A 15,453-nucleotide genomic window follows, 5' to 3' on the forward strand; every position below is an offset into this window, starting at 1 on the left:
TCCCCTAAAGCTTTTCGGAGTTCCAAGCGTCGGAGAAGGGTGGTAAATTCCCGGCCGCCTGCAGCCCCTGGGCCACTCTGGGAGTTTACTCTCTGCGAGGGCCAAGGAAAACCTTTGGCTTCCTGTTGCAAAGGCCGGCAGCCCAGAGGAGGCCAAATCCATCAGGATGGAGGACCGAAGTCCGCCTGACTGGCCTGATGACCCAACTCATCTCAACAGTTGGTTTGAGCTGGGATGGGAGCTCCCGTCAAAGAACGGGGCGGCTGGATGGACGCCATCCAAGCTAACACCGGGCAGAGCATAGAAAAAGTCAACGGCTGTGCCCGTAGAATCATCAAGAGTTGGACACAACTGAATGCAATGTAGCATGAACACAATGTGTAGTAGTTGAATGTCTCCTTCTTTTCCTTCCCCTCCTCCTTCCCCTCCTCTTTCTCCTTCCTCTCTTCTTTCCCCTCCTCCTTCTCCTTCCCTCCTCCTCCTTCCCCTCCTCCTTCTCCTGCTTCCCCTCCTCTCTTCCCTTTCCCCTCCTCCTTCTTCGGTCCTCCTTCTCCTCCTTCCCCTTCTCCTCCCTCCCCTTCCCCTTTCCCCATTTGAATAATGAAGGAGCTTACAAGCTCCTCAAAATGGAATACAATGGGGTCTTAAGAGCATGGACACGATGTGCAGTGGTTGGATGCTTTGGTGGGATTCAAATAATTTAACAACCAGTTCTCTGCCCTAAAGATTTCTTCCAGCAACCAGTTCACCAAACTGCTCAGAAAGTTAATCACCGGTTCTCCCAAGGTGGTGCAAACTGGCTGAATCCCACCACTGGTTGAATGTCGTCTCCTCCTCCTCCTCCTCTCCCCATTTGAACAATGAAGGGAGCTTACAAGCTTATTGTAAACATCAACAAGGAAAATATCAACTGCTGTAGAAACTCAGGAAGCCCATCACGCAAATAATCAAGTTTGCAACTGTAACCCATTCGAACTTCATGATTCAAACACCGTTGAGAGGGTGCCGCCACCGCCACCGAACCCACCGTTGCAGACCAGGTGCTGTCCAGTTCTAGAATTCAGCTTTGCTTAGCCCCTAAGTACAGAGAGTGGGGCCCACAGCATCGCAAAGAAGGGCATTTTTAGGGTTCAAATCTATCGTCTTGCAACATGCAACACAGAAGTTCTCCATGGGCCCAATTCATGAGCGAATTGTGGCCGCTCTTTCCCCAGATCCTCCTCCAGATCTGGACGGATTCACATTTTGAAGATTCCCAGGAGGGGCAGATGAAACATTGGGCCGATCAAAGGAAACGCAGGCTTTCTGCCTCACTTCCTCCCTTTCCTCACTTAGATAGTTTAATCTGCCCCACCCAGCACATCTGAGGAGGAACGTGGCCCATCCGCACTCTCGGTCTCCTTATGAGTCACCAGCGTTGATGTGGCTACAGAAAAGGCAAAGGCCGTTTCAGTTTCTTTGAATAATACTAATAAAAACACATCGGGAAGTAGCATTTCCTCTTTATTCGGCCTTAGCTCTGATTCCACCTCAAGGCTGCTGCAGTTCCGGTTATGGCCCTTGCCGAGATTTAAAAGATCTGGGATGGATCGGAAGAATCCTATCAAGGATTCCAAAAGAGATCGAGGAACCTGGCTGGAAGATTTGCAAAAACCAAGAACAAAAAAAACCTCATTCTATTTCAGGTACTCCTCGACTTACAACTGTTTGCTTAGAGGCTGTTCAAAGTTCCGACGGCGCTGGAAAATGTGACTTTTGATTGTTTTTCACAGTTACGACCTTTGCAGCACGCCCCCCCCTCATGATGATGAGGTCAAAATTCAGATGCTTGGCCACTGACTCACATTTATGACGGTTGCAGTGTCTGGGGCGCGGATCCCCTTTTGCGACCCTCTGACCAGCGAAGTCAATAGGGAAAAGCTAGATTCACTTAACAACCGGGTTACTAACTTGATGGTGATTCACTTAATGACTGTGGCAAGAAAGGTCATAAAATGGGACAAAACTCACTTAGTAACCATCTCCCTTCACAACAGAAATTCCGGGCTCCATTCTGGTCATTCAGTTGAGGATGACATGTATTTTAGATTAACAGAGCCGGAAGGGACCTTGTAGGTCATCTAGTCCAACCCCCCCCCCAGCCCAAGCGGGAGACCCTACACCATTCCCGACAAACGGCAGCCCAATCCTGGTGGGCTTGAAAGGGTGACCCAACCCAGGAGCTGTGAACCGTCCTCTTTACTTCCTGACCGTCAGGGATTTATTTAGTGGCGACAAAATTTATATCCCACCCTCTCACGAGAGGCTGGGTGGCTTCTAGCAGGAATACCCACAGGGCAATATCAGGAACAAGCATATCGCTTCATTGTGCGTATCCTGCTGTAAACTCTCAAGCAGAAAAACACACAACAGTTTTCAAATGCAGCCAGTTCCAATTGAAGGGGGGGGGGGTGGCAGGGGGAAAATAGCCACCTTTCTCCACATAAACATGTATACATCCGAACTAGACTGTTGTTTCTCTGTGTCATAAAATATTTGTGGGTATATATACATAATTTTGCGTTTGTTTACTTATCTTGTCGTGTTTCAGTCGTGTAAAATTGGAGGTGGTGACCCTTTGAGAGCTGGATGCAGTGAGATTTTGTTTTTAATGGATGCCAATTAGTGTGCAATCCAAGTGACAATAAAGTTGTTCGATTGCCCTCAACTTACAACAATTCATTGAGTGACCGTTGCAAATACAAGAAGACTGAAAAAACTGTGACTTATGACCATTTTTCACTCTTGCAGCATCCTCAGTCACGTGATCCAAATTCATAAATAATGGCTAGGCCACTGACTCATATTTATGACGGTTGTAGTATCCCGCGGGGTCATCCCTTTTTTGCAATCCAAGCCAATTTGGGAGCCAGATTCACTTAACAACCGGGTTACTAACTTAACGACCGCCGTGATTTGCTTCACACCCGTGGCAAGAAGGGTCATAAAACGGGCCGCAACTCACTTAAGAACCATCTCATTCAGCAACGGAAAACTGGGGCTTGACAGCAGTCGTAAATCAAGGACTCTCTGTACAGCAATTTCCTCCGGAGGAGAAAAGTCCTGTGGCTGGATTTAAGCTGCGCTGACCCCGGGGGGGATGTGGGTGATGTTACCTAGTTGGGTAACGAAAGGTCTGCAAGAAAACCAGGAAGCTCCGGGAGCAGGGAAGGAGGAAGGAGGAGGCTTCAGAGCCCACTTCGTTCACCGGCAGCAAGAGGACATGGTCGCCAGTTACAGTCGCTGTCAATGAGCCCCAGGTTCAAATCCCATTTCTGTCCAGCCGACCTCGCAGGGTTGTGGGGAGGACAAGCGGGGGAAGGTGGGCTCACCTTTTTTGAGGTGCAAACAGGAGCAGCGAATGGAAACGAACACTGAAGAAGGCAAAGAGACACTGACTTCTCCCTCTCTCTCCCTTTTTTTAGCCTTTTCTCTTTCCCCTCCTCTCTCTCTCTCCATCTCAGCTTCCCCCTCCCTCTCTTCCTCCCCTGCCCCCTTTCTCTCCCTTTCTCTCTCCACTTTCTCCCTCTCCCTGTGTGTGTGTGTGTGGCTGCCCAACCTCCTCAAAAGTTAACCGGCTCCCCGGCCCCTGTGGCGGGGCGTTCCCACGACCTGCAGCCAAGGCTGCTCCTCTTGCAGCCCTTGCAGGCCCGGGGCTCTCGCCTCAGACGCGCCTTGGCGCCCAGCGGAGACGGCCCGAGGCCGGGGGGCTCCGGGGCTGGTGGGAGCGCAGAGGCCGGCTTCTCCCCCCCCTCCGCCCCCTCCTCGGCCCCCGCAGCAGCCGCCGCTTACCCGGAGCGCCCCGAGGTCGGTGTTATCCAAGCTCCGGGCGGCGCAGTCGCTGGCCATGGCTCTCCGGGCGGCGCGCCGGTGCAGAGGAGCGGGCCGAGCTAGGTGGCTCTTCGGCGGCTTCTGCTGCCCGCGGCTACCCGGCGGTTCTAGCGGGCTCAGCCGTCGCCCATGGCCGCGGCACGGCCGGCGGGACCCCGCGCAGGGAGCCGGGCATGCAGAGCCGGGGAAGAGCGGGGGGAGCGAAAGAGACAGAAAGGGAGGAAGGGAGGAGAAGGAGAAGGAGGAGAAGCAACTTGGCGTCTTCCTCAGAGGCCGAGGCGGAGGCAGCGGCTCCCCCGGCCAGATGCTCGCAAGGACACCGACTGTCGCCCAGAGCTTCCCCGGGAAAAGTTTGCGAGGAAGTGACGTGGAGGGGGAGGGGATGCAACAGCTGGGCCGGCTGGGGGGCAGCTGCAGGAGGGAGGGAGGGAGGGAGGGAGGGAGGGAGGGGGGGTCCCCGTCAGTTGCCTTCTTCACACAGCCGCTTCTCCCTGCTGGCTGCCTCGGATCCACGTGCATTGCACGCTCCCCGGTTACTGGGCAAAGCCCCATCCGAAGCCGTTAACCCGCCCCAAGCTTTCTTTCTTTCTTTCTTTCTTTCTTTCTTCTTTCTTTCTTTCTTTCTTTCTTTCTTTCTTCCTTCCTTCCTTCCTTTTCTCTCTCCCTCCCTCTCTCCCTCACTCCCCTCCCTCCTTTCTTTTCCCTTTCTTTCTTTTTCTTTCTTCCCTCTCTCCCTCCATCCCATCCTCCTTTTCTTTTCTTTCTTTCTTTTTCTCTCTCTCTCTCTCTCTCTCTCTCTCTCTCTCTCTTCCTTTCCTTTCCCTCCCAGCAAATATCCATAATACTCTTCCATCCTCCTACTTTCCCCACAACAACCCTGTGAGGTGGACTGTGGGGGGGGGGGAAGGCAGAGAGATTCCCAATTGGTTTTCCTGCCTAAGGCAGAACTACTACTAGGACCCTAATCCCCAGCCAAAGAAAAGCTGGGGATTCTGCAACCCGTAGTCTCAGGGCAGCTGGATGGTTCCCGGTTAAGCAAAGCTGCTTGTGGCCAAGGTTGATGTCAGGGAAAACCTTGCAAAAACCAAATGTTTCTGCTCCTCTTCACCAAAGACCAGTCAGGCTTTGAACGCAGACCTCCAGTATCTCTTTTCTACTTATGACTATAACCTTGTGGCTTCTATCTTTATGGTTTATATTGTTTTATTTAGTTTCCTAGTATGATTCTGATTACTTATTTATTATCCTATGACTATCACTAAGCGTTGGATCTTGTGATACTCGGTGAATGTATTTATGATGACTATGATCAGGAGTTATCACTTATAGCTTTTATGTACCCTGAGAGCTTATGCACCGAAGACAAATTCCTTGTGTGTCCAATCACACTTGGCCCATAAAGAATTCTATATTCCATAAACAAACAAACATAATTCTAAAACAGTTGAAACAATTAAAAGGGTTTTCTGCCATGCGATGGGGGGGGGGGAGTTTGTGTGTCTTACCCCAGCTTCCATTGCTGACGGAAAGAGGGAACCACAAAAACAACCACAGTGAGGGTGTGTGCATGTATAAGGAAAACCTAGACAAGATCTTCTGCAGGTGGCACATCCCACCAGGGGTGGGTCCCTGCCAGTTCTAAGCTCTTCTACAGAAGAGGTTCCACAAATCTACAGTGCCGTTTAGAACCGGTTCCAGCTCCCTCCCCCTGCCCGTCCGCACATCATCAAGATGAAGAGCGAGAGGAGGGATTCTGGGAGTTGAAGTCCACAAGTCTTAAAGCTGTCAAGTTTGAACACCCCTGGGGTTTTTTTCCTAAAGGGTTAGGGGTGCAACCGTCTTGTAACTTGACAGCTTGATATTTTGGCTGCTAAGCAAGAGCGTTGTTAAGTGAGTTTCACCACATAGTTTACAAGTTGGCCATGCCCCCCAGTCACATGGCCGGCAAGCCACTCCCACAAAGCAGGCCACATCTACAGAAGAGGTTCTAAAAAAAATTGAAACCCTCCACTGCATCCCACAGACAAGATTAGCTAAAATTAACAAAACATTATCGCCCCGATGTTGGGAATGTAATGCTTCACTAGGGACCTTCTACCGTATGTGGTGGGAGGGCACGAAAGTGAGGGCTTTTTGGAAGCAGATAAGAAAGTATTTGGAAGAGATGCTAAATCAAAGGATGGAGTTGAGGCCAGAATTATTTCTACTATGGATCACAAAAGAAAAACATGGCAAAAGTGGACTATATGTTATACAGTCCACATATTTTAACGGCGGCAAGACTGCTTTTTGCACAAGAATGGAAAAATGAGGAGACTCCCTCAGAACAAGAAATAATGAATAAGATGCTGATGTGCACAGAGATGGACAGGCTGACTCCGGAGGTCAAAGACGAGGGGGAGACGGAACACCACGAAATCTGGGACAAATGGTCCCGATGGTTAGGAAGGAGGGGAAAGGCCGGGACAGGAAAACACAGACAAGAATTGGGAAGTACGGTCTTAAGAAGGTGGGATAGGGAGGAGTAGGATATGTGTTTGCATGATCAGTAATTCTATATAAGAAAGGATCAGCTGACTGACTACATACATCTATGTAAAGGAGATAAAACGTAATTCTTGTAAGATCGCATCACTCTATGGAAACGCTTATGCCAGAAATGTCGCACTGTGGCCAATGTTTTTAATGTTTATCTAATAAAAAACTTTTTATTTTAAAAAAGGGTGTTTTTACGTGGCTAACCTACTTTCTAGAAGTGACGCAGAGTTGCGAGTAAGGCTCAGGTTCATTGTACAAATTATAACTCTGGGGCAGAGAGTGATATATATATATATATATAGAGAGAGAGAGAGAGAGAGAGGAGGATGTAACTGTAGATATCGAGGTAGACACACACCTTAAAAAATAACAAGGCTAAACAGAGGAGCAAATTGCAGGCTGAAGACTTCCGGACAGAGAAGTTAAAATTAGAGGAGAGAGGGGTGTTTTTTGCATACAGCAACTCTCTTGAGTATTTCACTTCGGCCTGGGCCCTGCTAAAGAAGAGCCAGTTTGAAAGGAGGAGGCAGGAGTTGGCCTAAAGAAAGTCTTCCCGCCTGTATTCATTATATTTGTATTTATTTTTTAATCCACTGTGTTACTTTATAAATAACTCAAGGTGGGGAATGTGCTTAATGCTTCTTCGCTCCTCATGTTTTCCTCACAACAGTCCTGTGAGGTGGGTGGAAAGAGGGAGTGGGCCAAAAGTCACTGGCCTTCGTGACTAAGAGTCTAAGACAGCACTAGAAATCACAACGCTCAATTCCTGGTCACTGGCCCAAGGCCACCCAGCCAGTTTTCATGAGTAAGGCAGGACTAGAACTCCCTGTCTCCCAGTTTCTGAGCCAGCACCTTAACTACACCAAACTGGCTTTACGTTAGACCAAATTTAAGTAAGTAAGTAGGTAAGTAAAGAAAGAAAATAGAAAGGAAGGGAGGAAAGGAAGGGGGAAAGAAAAGAAAGAAGGAAGGAAGGAAGGAAAGAAAAGATGTCTGTGTTAAGACACTTCAGGATGTTGGCTGCAGGAAAGGGAAGTGAGAAGAGGAACTTCAATGACTTCAGCCGAGGGCCGGTTGTTTCCCTCAAAGCCTGGCCGTTCCCTCTCTTTCTCCCCATATTTTCTTGCTATTATATCTCCCCCTCCCAGAGCAGGAAGCCCATTTATTTCGATAAATCTCAACATCCAAGAAGCAGAACTGAGAAGCCACGAAAGCAGCACCTTCTGCAAATGGGTGTCTCTCTCTCACATTCGCAACGGTGGCCTTAAGCAGCTCCTGAGCATTCTCCCTGCAGAAGGGAGAGGAGCCCAACTCCCACCCCTCCTAGGACCCCACCAGCCCTACCCATAATGGCACAGGGCTGGGATTCAGCCGATTCGGAACAGTTCGGGCCAACTGGATGCTAATTTTACATCTGGTTCACTGAACCGGGAGTTGGAAGGACTGGCTGACCCCACCCACCCCTCCCCTCCCAGGAGTCTCCATGCAGCCCATTCGTCAAGCCAGCAACGTGCAGGGCCCCCGTCGAGGCTCTGGGAGGGCAGAAAACGGGCCTCCCAGAAGTTCCAGAACCTGGAAATGGGCCAGTTTCCAGCCTCCAGAGGCCCCCCGAAGCCCAGGGGAGCCGTTTTTGCCCTCCCAGAGGAAACCCTCCGGAGACTGGGGATGGTGAAAATGCCCCCCCCCCCAAACTGTTGTGCAGGAGGCCGAGTAGACCACGCCCCCCATGGCCACCCTCCCCCCCCCCAAGCAACTAGGCAGAGAACCCCTTGCTAAAATTTCTGAACCCCACCCCTAGGTTAATGGGGATGCGGAGAACTGAGGTTTTTGCACCAGGTTCGATTCACTCTGGCCCCATGCCCTCCCCCCCACCCCCGTGCTCTTCTGCATTCTGCAGGCTGTAAAACTGCTTGCCCCCTAACCCAGTTCTTTGGGGAAATCTATAAGAACCAGCCAGCCAGCCTTCCCTCTCGTTTAAGGGGAAGTGAACATGGCCAGATCTCATGTGCCTGTGCATTTTTCCACCTCGCCAGACGTCTCTCGTGACGCACAACTGTTGGAAACGAGGACTGTGGTGGTTTTGAGTCAGCACACACCACCACCACCACCACCACCGGACGGGAATGGAAGCCTCCTAAGATGTTTTCTAGAAAGGCAAAAGGGTCAAACTTTTGATGACTCCACCACGGCTTCGTTCGTGGTCCTCGGCCACAGGAAGGTTGGTTTTTACTCTCAGCTCTTCTTCCCAGCCTTCAAGCTGAACCCATCCGATCTGGTTTCACTTCTGGGGACCATCTGAACTCACCCATGGGCCCCGATTGGAGAGAAAAAGAAGCTGAGCTTGGGGGTGGGGGTGGGGGGACATCACGAACATCCAAAGTGTTTTCCTGAAAAATCTCCAGTTTGCCCCAAAAAAATCTAACTAAGAAAATAAGAAACACCTTGATTTCAAACGAAGCTGCTCATTTCCTGGTCAGGAAAACGGGGACCCAGAGGAAGCGTGCAAGGAAATGGATGGAAGTGGTGGGACCCTCCCGGGGGTCCTGGGCCTCTCAGACCCAGACTGGCTCTTCACAGGTCATGCAGGAAGTATAGTTTTCTTTCTTTGCTTCTGGAAAATGATCGGGGCGAGTTGGCTGTTGTTTACAAGAGAGCAGCTGCCCGTTGAGAAAGCCGAGGGGAAGTGGGGGCGCCTCCTCTTCTCTTCAAGCAACCCCTCTTTCCCCACAGAGTTCTGCTAAAGGTGTTGCCACACAAAAGAACTGGCTCATCGAAATTTAATGCAGCGGTATTCTGTATTCAGGGTCATGGGAGGGAGGGAGGAAGATGAGGCGGAGGGAGGAAGACAGGAAAGGGAGGGAGGGAGGGAGGGAGGGAGGGAGGAACACTGTAGAGGGAGGGAGATGGGGAGGGATGGAGTTAGATGGAGGGAGGGAGGAAGAGATGAGAGGGAAGGCGGGAGGGTGGGAGGGAGGAAGACAGATGAGAAGGAGGAGATGGAGAGAGGAAGGGATGGAAGGAGGAATATGGAGGGAGGGAGGGAAGAAGATAGATGGAGGGAGAGACGGAGGGAGGGAGGGATGAGAGGGAGGAAGACAGATGGAAGGAAGGAGAGGGAGGAAGGAGGGGAGGGAGAAGGATAGAAAAGGAAGAAGGGGAGAAGGAAAAGAATAGACAGGAGAGAGGGGAGGAAGGTGGTACAGACAGGTGAGATCCAAAGCATCTCTCCAGAACTGTTTATGAGGTATGTACACCTTTAGCATAAATATTGTCTTGGGGGGCATCCAAAGGAGAGCCGTGTGTGTGTGTGCTTCCCCTCTTCCTTCACTCTTCACTAGAAAACTGGGGCACAAAGTTCCCTGCGTGGGATGGGTTGGGTGGGATGGTTTAAGGAACTGTTCCTTATTTTGGAATAAAATGTGGTATTCCTTTTCAAGGTAATAAAGAACAGAGTTGTTTCTTTCTTATTTCCCCCCTCCCCTTTGTGGGAGATGTAGCATTAAGTGCGGAAAGCAATTTTAATTTAACTTGCCATCTGTTTAAATTGCTTGAGACTTTATTGTTCTCCGGCTCGGCGTTTTTAAAATGCTATATTGTAAAATTACTTTTAAAAAAAAGAGAGCCAGCCTTTAAGACTATATTACTCATGAGAAATGCTAGAGAAACCAACGAGACAAATAACCTGGCAAGCCAATTTAAGACTCATTAATTATTGGTTGCAACTAAGTTAATGCGCCTGTTCCTTAGACATTCTCCAAGCGTAGAAAGGCTGCCTATAAATATATTAATTAAATAAATATAACATACCATAGTGCTTCCCAGTCAAAAAGAAATGCTGTGCCCACACCATTTTATTTTCCCAAGTTGTACAATGGGGGAATTTTTCTGGGGAGAAAAATGCTTGTGTGTGAAAAAACCCCTAAAGTTCCTCTAGCACCTATGTGCTAGTCGTTCCTGACTCTAGGGGGCGGTGCTCATCTCCGTTTCAAAGCCGAAGAGCCAGTGCTGTCCCAAGACGTCTCTGTGGCCAGCATGACTAAACGCTGAAGGCGCACGGGATGCTGTTCCCTTCCCACCAAAGGTGGTTCCTGTTTTTCTATTTGCATTTTTACCTGCCTTCAAACTGCTAGCTTGGCAGAAGCTGGGACAAGTCACGGGAGCTCACTCAGTTACGCAGTGCTAGGGATTCGAACCGCCAAACTGCCGACCTTTCTGATCGACCAGCTCAGCATCTTAGCCACTGAACCACCTATACAAAATTGTGGGCAGCTGGGTGTGCATATTAATTTGCCTCTGTGGCCCCCAATCTACCTCAATCTACCACAGAGGTGGCTGCCAGCAGGTAAAACTCCTGCCCACTGATGCTCTCAAGTTAAAATTCATCATAGATGCTCTGATTAGGAACCCTGGTGATAGGCCTGGGGGAGCAAATACTCCAATGCTAACCATTTTAATGGTAATATTTAGAAGGTTGCTGGAATGATGAGCTTGATGAAGGTAATTCATACAAAATCCCAAGGGAGGCCTATAGACAACCTTCCAAAAATCAACAAGAATCAAAAGATCAAAAGGGGCAAGCGATGATGGTTAGAAATGGAATTCCTACCAATGTAAGATTTGCGTTATTAAGATTCAGAATAGAGGTAGAAATTAGAAAGGGGGAAAATATTACTATGCATATTTCTATATAATATTCTAAAATCAGCATGTAGAGGAAAGGATCAAAAGTTGGAAGATGAGTATATTATGTATAATATTATTATAACGATGTGAGTAGGATTAATGGAACTAAGCAAGCCTGGTTTGGGGGAAAAGAATCTTCAGATGCTGGGGGTGTCGATACCTATAAAGGTGTCAGGTGTGAAGAATCAGGGTGCTAATTAAGTTCTACTTAAGATAATTTATTGTTCAAGTCTATAGACTTGAAAAATCTAGTTCAACTGACAGTCCGCATTAAATCGGCCTTAGAGAAGAGCCAGGGGTGGGATAGAAAAAATGCAGCAACCGGTTCTGTGCCCGGTTGCTGGGTGGGCGTGGCCATGGTGGGTGTGGCCTACCCAGCCTCCTGCACCATGGCGGGGGAAGGCTCCGGAGGCTTCCTTTGAGCCTCCGGGAGGGCAAAAACAGCCTCCGCTGGGCTCCGGACGCTCTCCAGAACTTCCAGGAGGCCTGTTTTTCACCCTCCCAGAGCTTCCACGCGGGCCCTGCACTTACCTGGCCTCCAAAACGGGCTGCGTGGAGACCCCCCTGAGGGGCAGGGTGGGCGGGGCCAGCCAGTCCTTGCAACTACCGTTTCAGCAAACCAGATGTAAACTTAGCATCCGGTTCGAACCAGCTGAATCCCACCCCTGGATAAGAGTCAATGGAATTCAGGAAGGGCTGAACTCCGGACTGATTGTAGGAAAATAACGACTCCGTATTGAGTCAAGAATTCCAGCAGAATGAAGAGCTAAAGATCAAGAATGGACAGCCAAGGAGAGCCCCTTGGTAGATCCTCTCAGCTGAACAACAGAATCATAGAGCTGGAAGGGACCTTGGAGGTCTTATAGTCCAACCCCCGGCTCAGGTAGGAAAAATTAGATCATTTAAGACAAATGGTGGTCGAATCTCTTCTTAAACTCTTCCAGTGTTGGAGCATTCACAACCTCTGGAGGCCAGTTGTTCCACTGATTAAGTGTCCTGACTGTCAGGAAGTTTCTCCTCAGTTCTGAGTTGCTTCTCTCCTTGATTAGTTTCCACCCATCGCTTCTTGTTCTGCCCTCAGGTGCCTTGGAGAATAGCTTGACTCCCTCTTCTTTGGGGCAACCCCTGAAGTATTAGATGACTGTTATCATGTCTCCCCTGGTCCTCCTTTTCATTAAACTAAACATACGGAATTCCTGCAACTAGTTCTTCATATCTTTTAGCCTCCTAATCGCCTTTGTTGCTCTTCTCTGCACTCTCAACATGTTAATTTGCAATGAGCTTAGCTCTGTTTAGTAAGAACCCTCCAAGCTAACTTCTTTTAGTCTCTTTCTCTCTGTCTCTGTCTGTGTGTGTGTGATTGTGCATTTCCTCTGACAGATCCTGGCTGTAAGAATACACAGGATATCCAAAATGAGATGTTGAAAAAGTAACTTCCTAACCAGCCAGACAAGCAAATGCAACTGAATACGGTTTTCATGTATTAAAAATAAGTGTACACAGGTTGGCCGGGACGTACGGCCGCGATTGGGAGCAGAATTTCTGTGGCTAAGTAAGGTGGTTGCTAAGTGAGTTACGACCAATGTCATCACCCTCTTTTTTGCCACAACTGTTACGTAAGCAAACCATGCCAGTCAGGTGAACCGTGTGGTCGTTAAATAAATCCGGCTTTCCGTTGGCTTTGCTTGTCAGAAGGTCCCAAAAAGGGATCACGTGACCCTGGGACAGAGCAACCGTCCTAAATATGAAACGTCTGAATTTTGACCTTGAATCCGTGGGGATGCTGCGACGGCCGTAAGTGTGGGAAACTGTCATCCGTCCCTCTTCCCAATTCCATTGGGACTCCAAACGGTCGCTTAATGAATTGCTGTAAGTCGAGGACTACCTGGACTAACTTAACAAATGCAACAATTCGCTTAACGACTGTGGCGATAAAAATTCACTTAACAAATGTTTGAGTTAGCCACAGCAATTTTGGGGCTCACTTGTGGTTCCTAAGCCAGGTAAGGGGGAGAGAGAGAAGGGGGGAGGGAAGGTAGGAGGGGGAAGAGGAAGCAGTGGGAGAAAGGCAAGGGAAGAAGGAAGGAGAAGGAGAGGAGGAAGGAAGGAAGTAGAGAAGGGAGGGAGGGAGAAAAGAAAGGGAAAATAGGTCGGGGTTACAAAGGAGGAAGGGATGGGAAACAAAGCAACCCAAACTGTACATTATAACCCATTACATGGAATAATAAATGTATAAGAATGATAAATGTAAAGAACGACGATTATGTGAATGTAGACTTAAAGTGGGATGTAAGAGAATAAAAAATTCTTTGGGGAAAAAAAATTGTGGTTCGTAAGCCGAGGACTCCCGGTACAAAGCTGCTTCACAGGTAAGTCCTTGACTTACAGCCATTCGTTTAGTGGCCTATGAGGTTATCCGATGAATCAAATATGGTCATGGTTGCACCAAAAAACCAACCAAAAATTAGGGCAAGAGATTTCAAGACGTGGCGGGGGGCTGAAATGAGAAAGGCATCAGAACATCCGAGGAGCTTTGCTGCACTTCTGTTTCTGGCACCTGGACCGGCTGACGAGGGCCCCACACGCTCGCTTGCACCACCTGACTCTCCACCCTGGGCCAGGCCTGTCTGTGCGGCAGGAGACGCCGCCTCAACCGTTTTGTCAAGCTTGGTTTCTATTCCCATGTTGCCCGCCTGGCATTTCACAGCCAACTGGGCAGGTGGCACGGAACGCCCAAACCACAAACGCCCAAACCCTGAGATTACACCCTTGAGCGTCTTGGATGGAGCATCCGTTCTTCCCCTGCGCCTCAAAGCCATAACAACGGCAATAGCACTAAAGACGTACATACCGCTTCATGGTGCTTTACAGGAGAGGAGAAGAGTTGGAAGGGACCTTGGAGGCCTTCTAGTCCACCCCCCCTGCTCTGGCAGGAAACCCTACACCACTTCAGACAAAGCGTTGTCCAACCTCTTCTTAACAACCTGCAGTGTTGGAGGATCCACAATTTCTGGAGACAACTTTTGTTCCACTGATTAATTGTTCTAACTGTCAGAAAGTTTCTCCTTCGTAGTTCTAAGTTGCTTCTCTCCTTAGTTAGTTTCCACTTCTTGCGTCCTGCGCTCAGGTGCTTTGGAGGAAGGGTTGAGCCCCTCTCCTTTGGGGCAGCCCCTGTGAATTTGAACGACCACTATCATGTCGCTCCCAGTCAGGGCTGGGCTGCTATGGGTTTGCCCGGGTTCAGGAGAACCTGTAGCTACATTATGGCTGGTTTGGAGAAGCTCCAAATCCCACCCCTTGGTGGCCCCTCCCACCCTGCCCCTCCCAGGAGGCGGGAAACAGGCCTCCCGGAAATCCCGGAAGACAGGAAACAGGCCCGTATCCGGCCTCCGGAAGCCGGGGAAGGCAGCGTTTGCCCTCCCAGAGGCTGGTGGAAAGCCCCCAAGGCCCGGGGAAGGTCAAAGCGCCACCCCCACCCCCGCCATGGTGCAGGAGGCTGACTGGACCTGAAATTTTTGAAGCCCCCCCTTGTTCTCAACTTGTGGTCCATGAACCCTGGTGGGAAGGGCTGCAATGTCATCACAGGGGGGTCCACGACAGCTTGAAGAAATGTTAGCACCTGAATCTTGAACTAAGTCTTGGGGGGGGGGAGAGTCTATGGCCATGCTCTGTGGCCATGATGCGTGGCCCCAAAAGGTATTTAAAGGGGTGGGGGTGAAGAAAATGTTGAGAAACACTGTTCTAAATCCAATTTTTGTGTTTTCCAATTTTGGCAACTTTAAGAGGTATGGATTTCAGTTCCCAGAATTTCCCCAGTTAGGCTGACTGGGGAATCTTAACACATCTTAACATCCGAATTTCTTACTCTAAAGAAGTAAGGTAAAGGTTCCCCTTGCACACATCTGCTAGTCGTTCCTGACTCTAGGGGGTGGTACTCATCTTCGTTTCAAAGCCAAAGAGCCAGCGCTGTCCAAAGACGTCTCCGTGGTCATGTGGCCGGCATGACTCAATGCCAATGGCGCACAGAACGCTGTTACTTTCCCACCAAAGGTGGTCCCTATTTTTCTACTTGCATTTTTTACCTGCTTTTGAACTGCTAGGAAAGCTGGGACAAGTAATGGGACCTCATTCCGTTACGCGGCGCTAGGGATTCAAACTGCCGAACTTTCTGATCGACAAGGTTGGCGTCTTAGCCACTGAGCCACCATGTCAGAAGAAAAAAACACATGACAGAAGTAACACAGATGTCGAGCAAACAGGCGTTTTTTCCACGTCCTGAGACAATAAAAGGCATGACAGCTTGGAATGATAAATTGAAGAGCAATTTTGATTTTTCCAGGAAAGTAAGAACTGACGGAAACC

At 49.3% G+C, this 15,453-nt stretch overlaps 1 protein-coding gene across 1 annotated transcript in view; it reads right to left on the bottom strand.

Moving 5' to 3' along the window:
• NRK (Nik related kinase) overlaps positions 1–4,218 on the bottom strand; it is a 74,135-nt gene extending 69,917 nt beyond the window's left edge. Inside the window, exon 1 of the mRNA XM_032228568.1 lies at positions 3,832–4,218. Coding sequence (XP_032084459.1) covers positions 3,832–3,888 — 57 coding nt within the window. The 5' untranslated portion in view covers positions 3,889–4,218. The remainder of the gene's footprint in view (positions 1–3,831) is intronic.
• Between the last annotated feature and the right edge of the window lie 11,235 nt (positions 4,219–15,453).

Source organism: Thamnophis elegans, chromosome 12 (genome assembly GCF_009769535.1).
Source record: "Thamnophis elegans isolate rThaEle1 chromosome 12, rThaEle1.pri, whole genome shotgun sequence".
Lineage (NCBI taxonomy): Eukaryota > Metazoa > Chordata > Lepidosauria > Squamata > Colubridae > Thamnophis > Thamnophis elegans.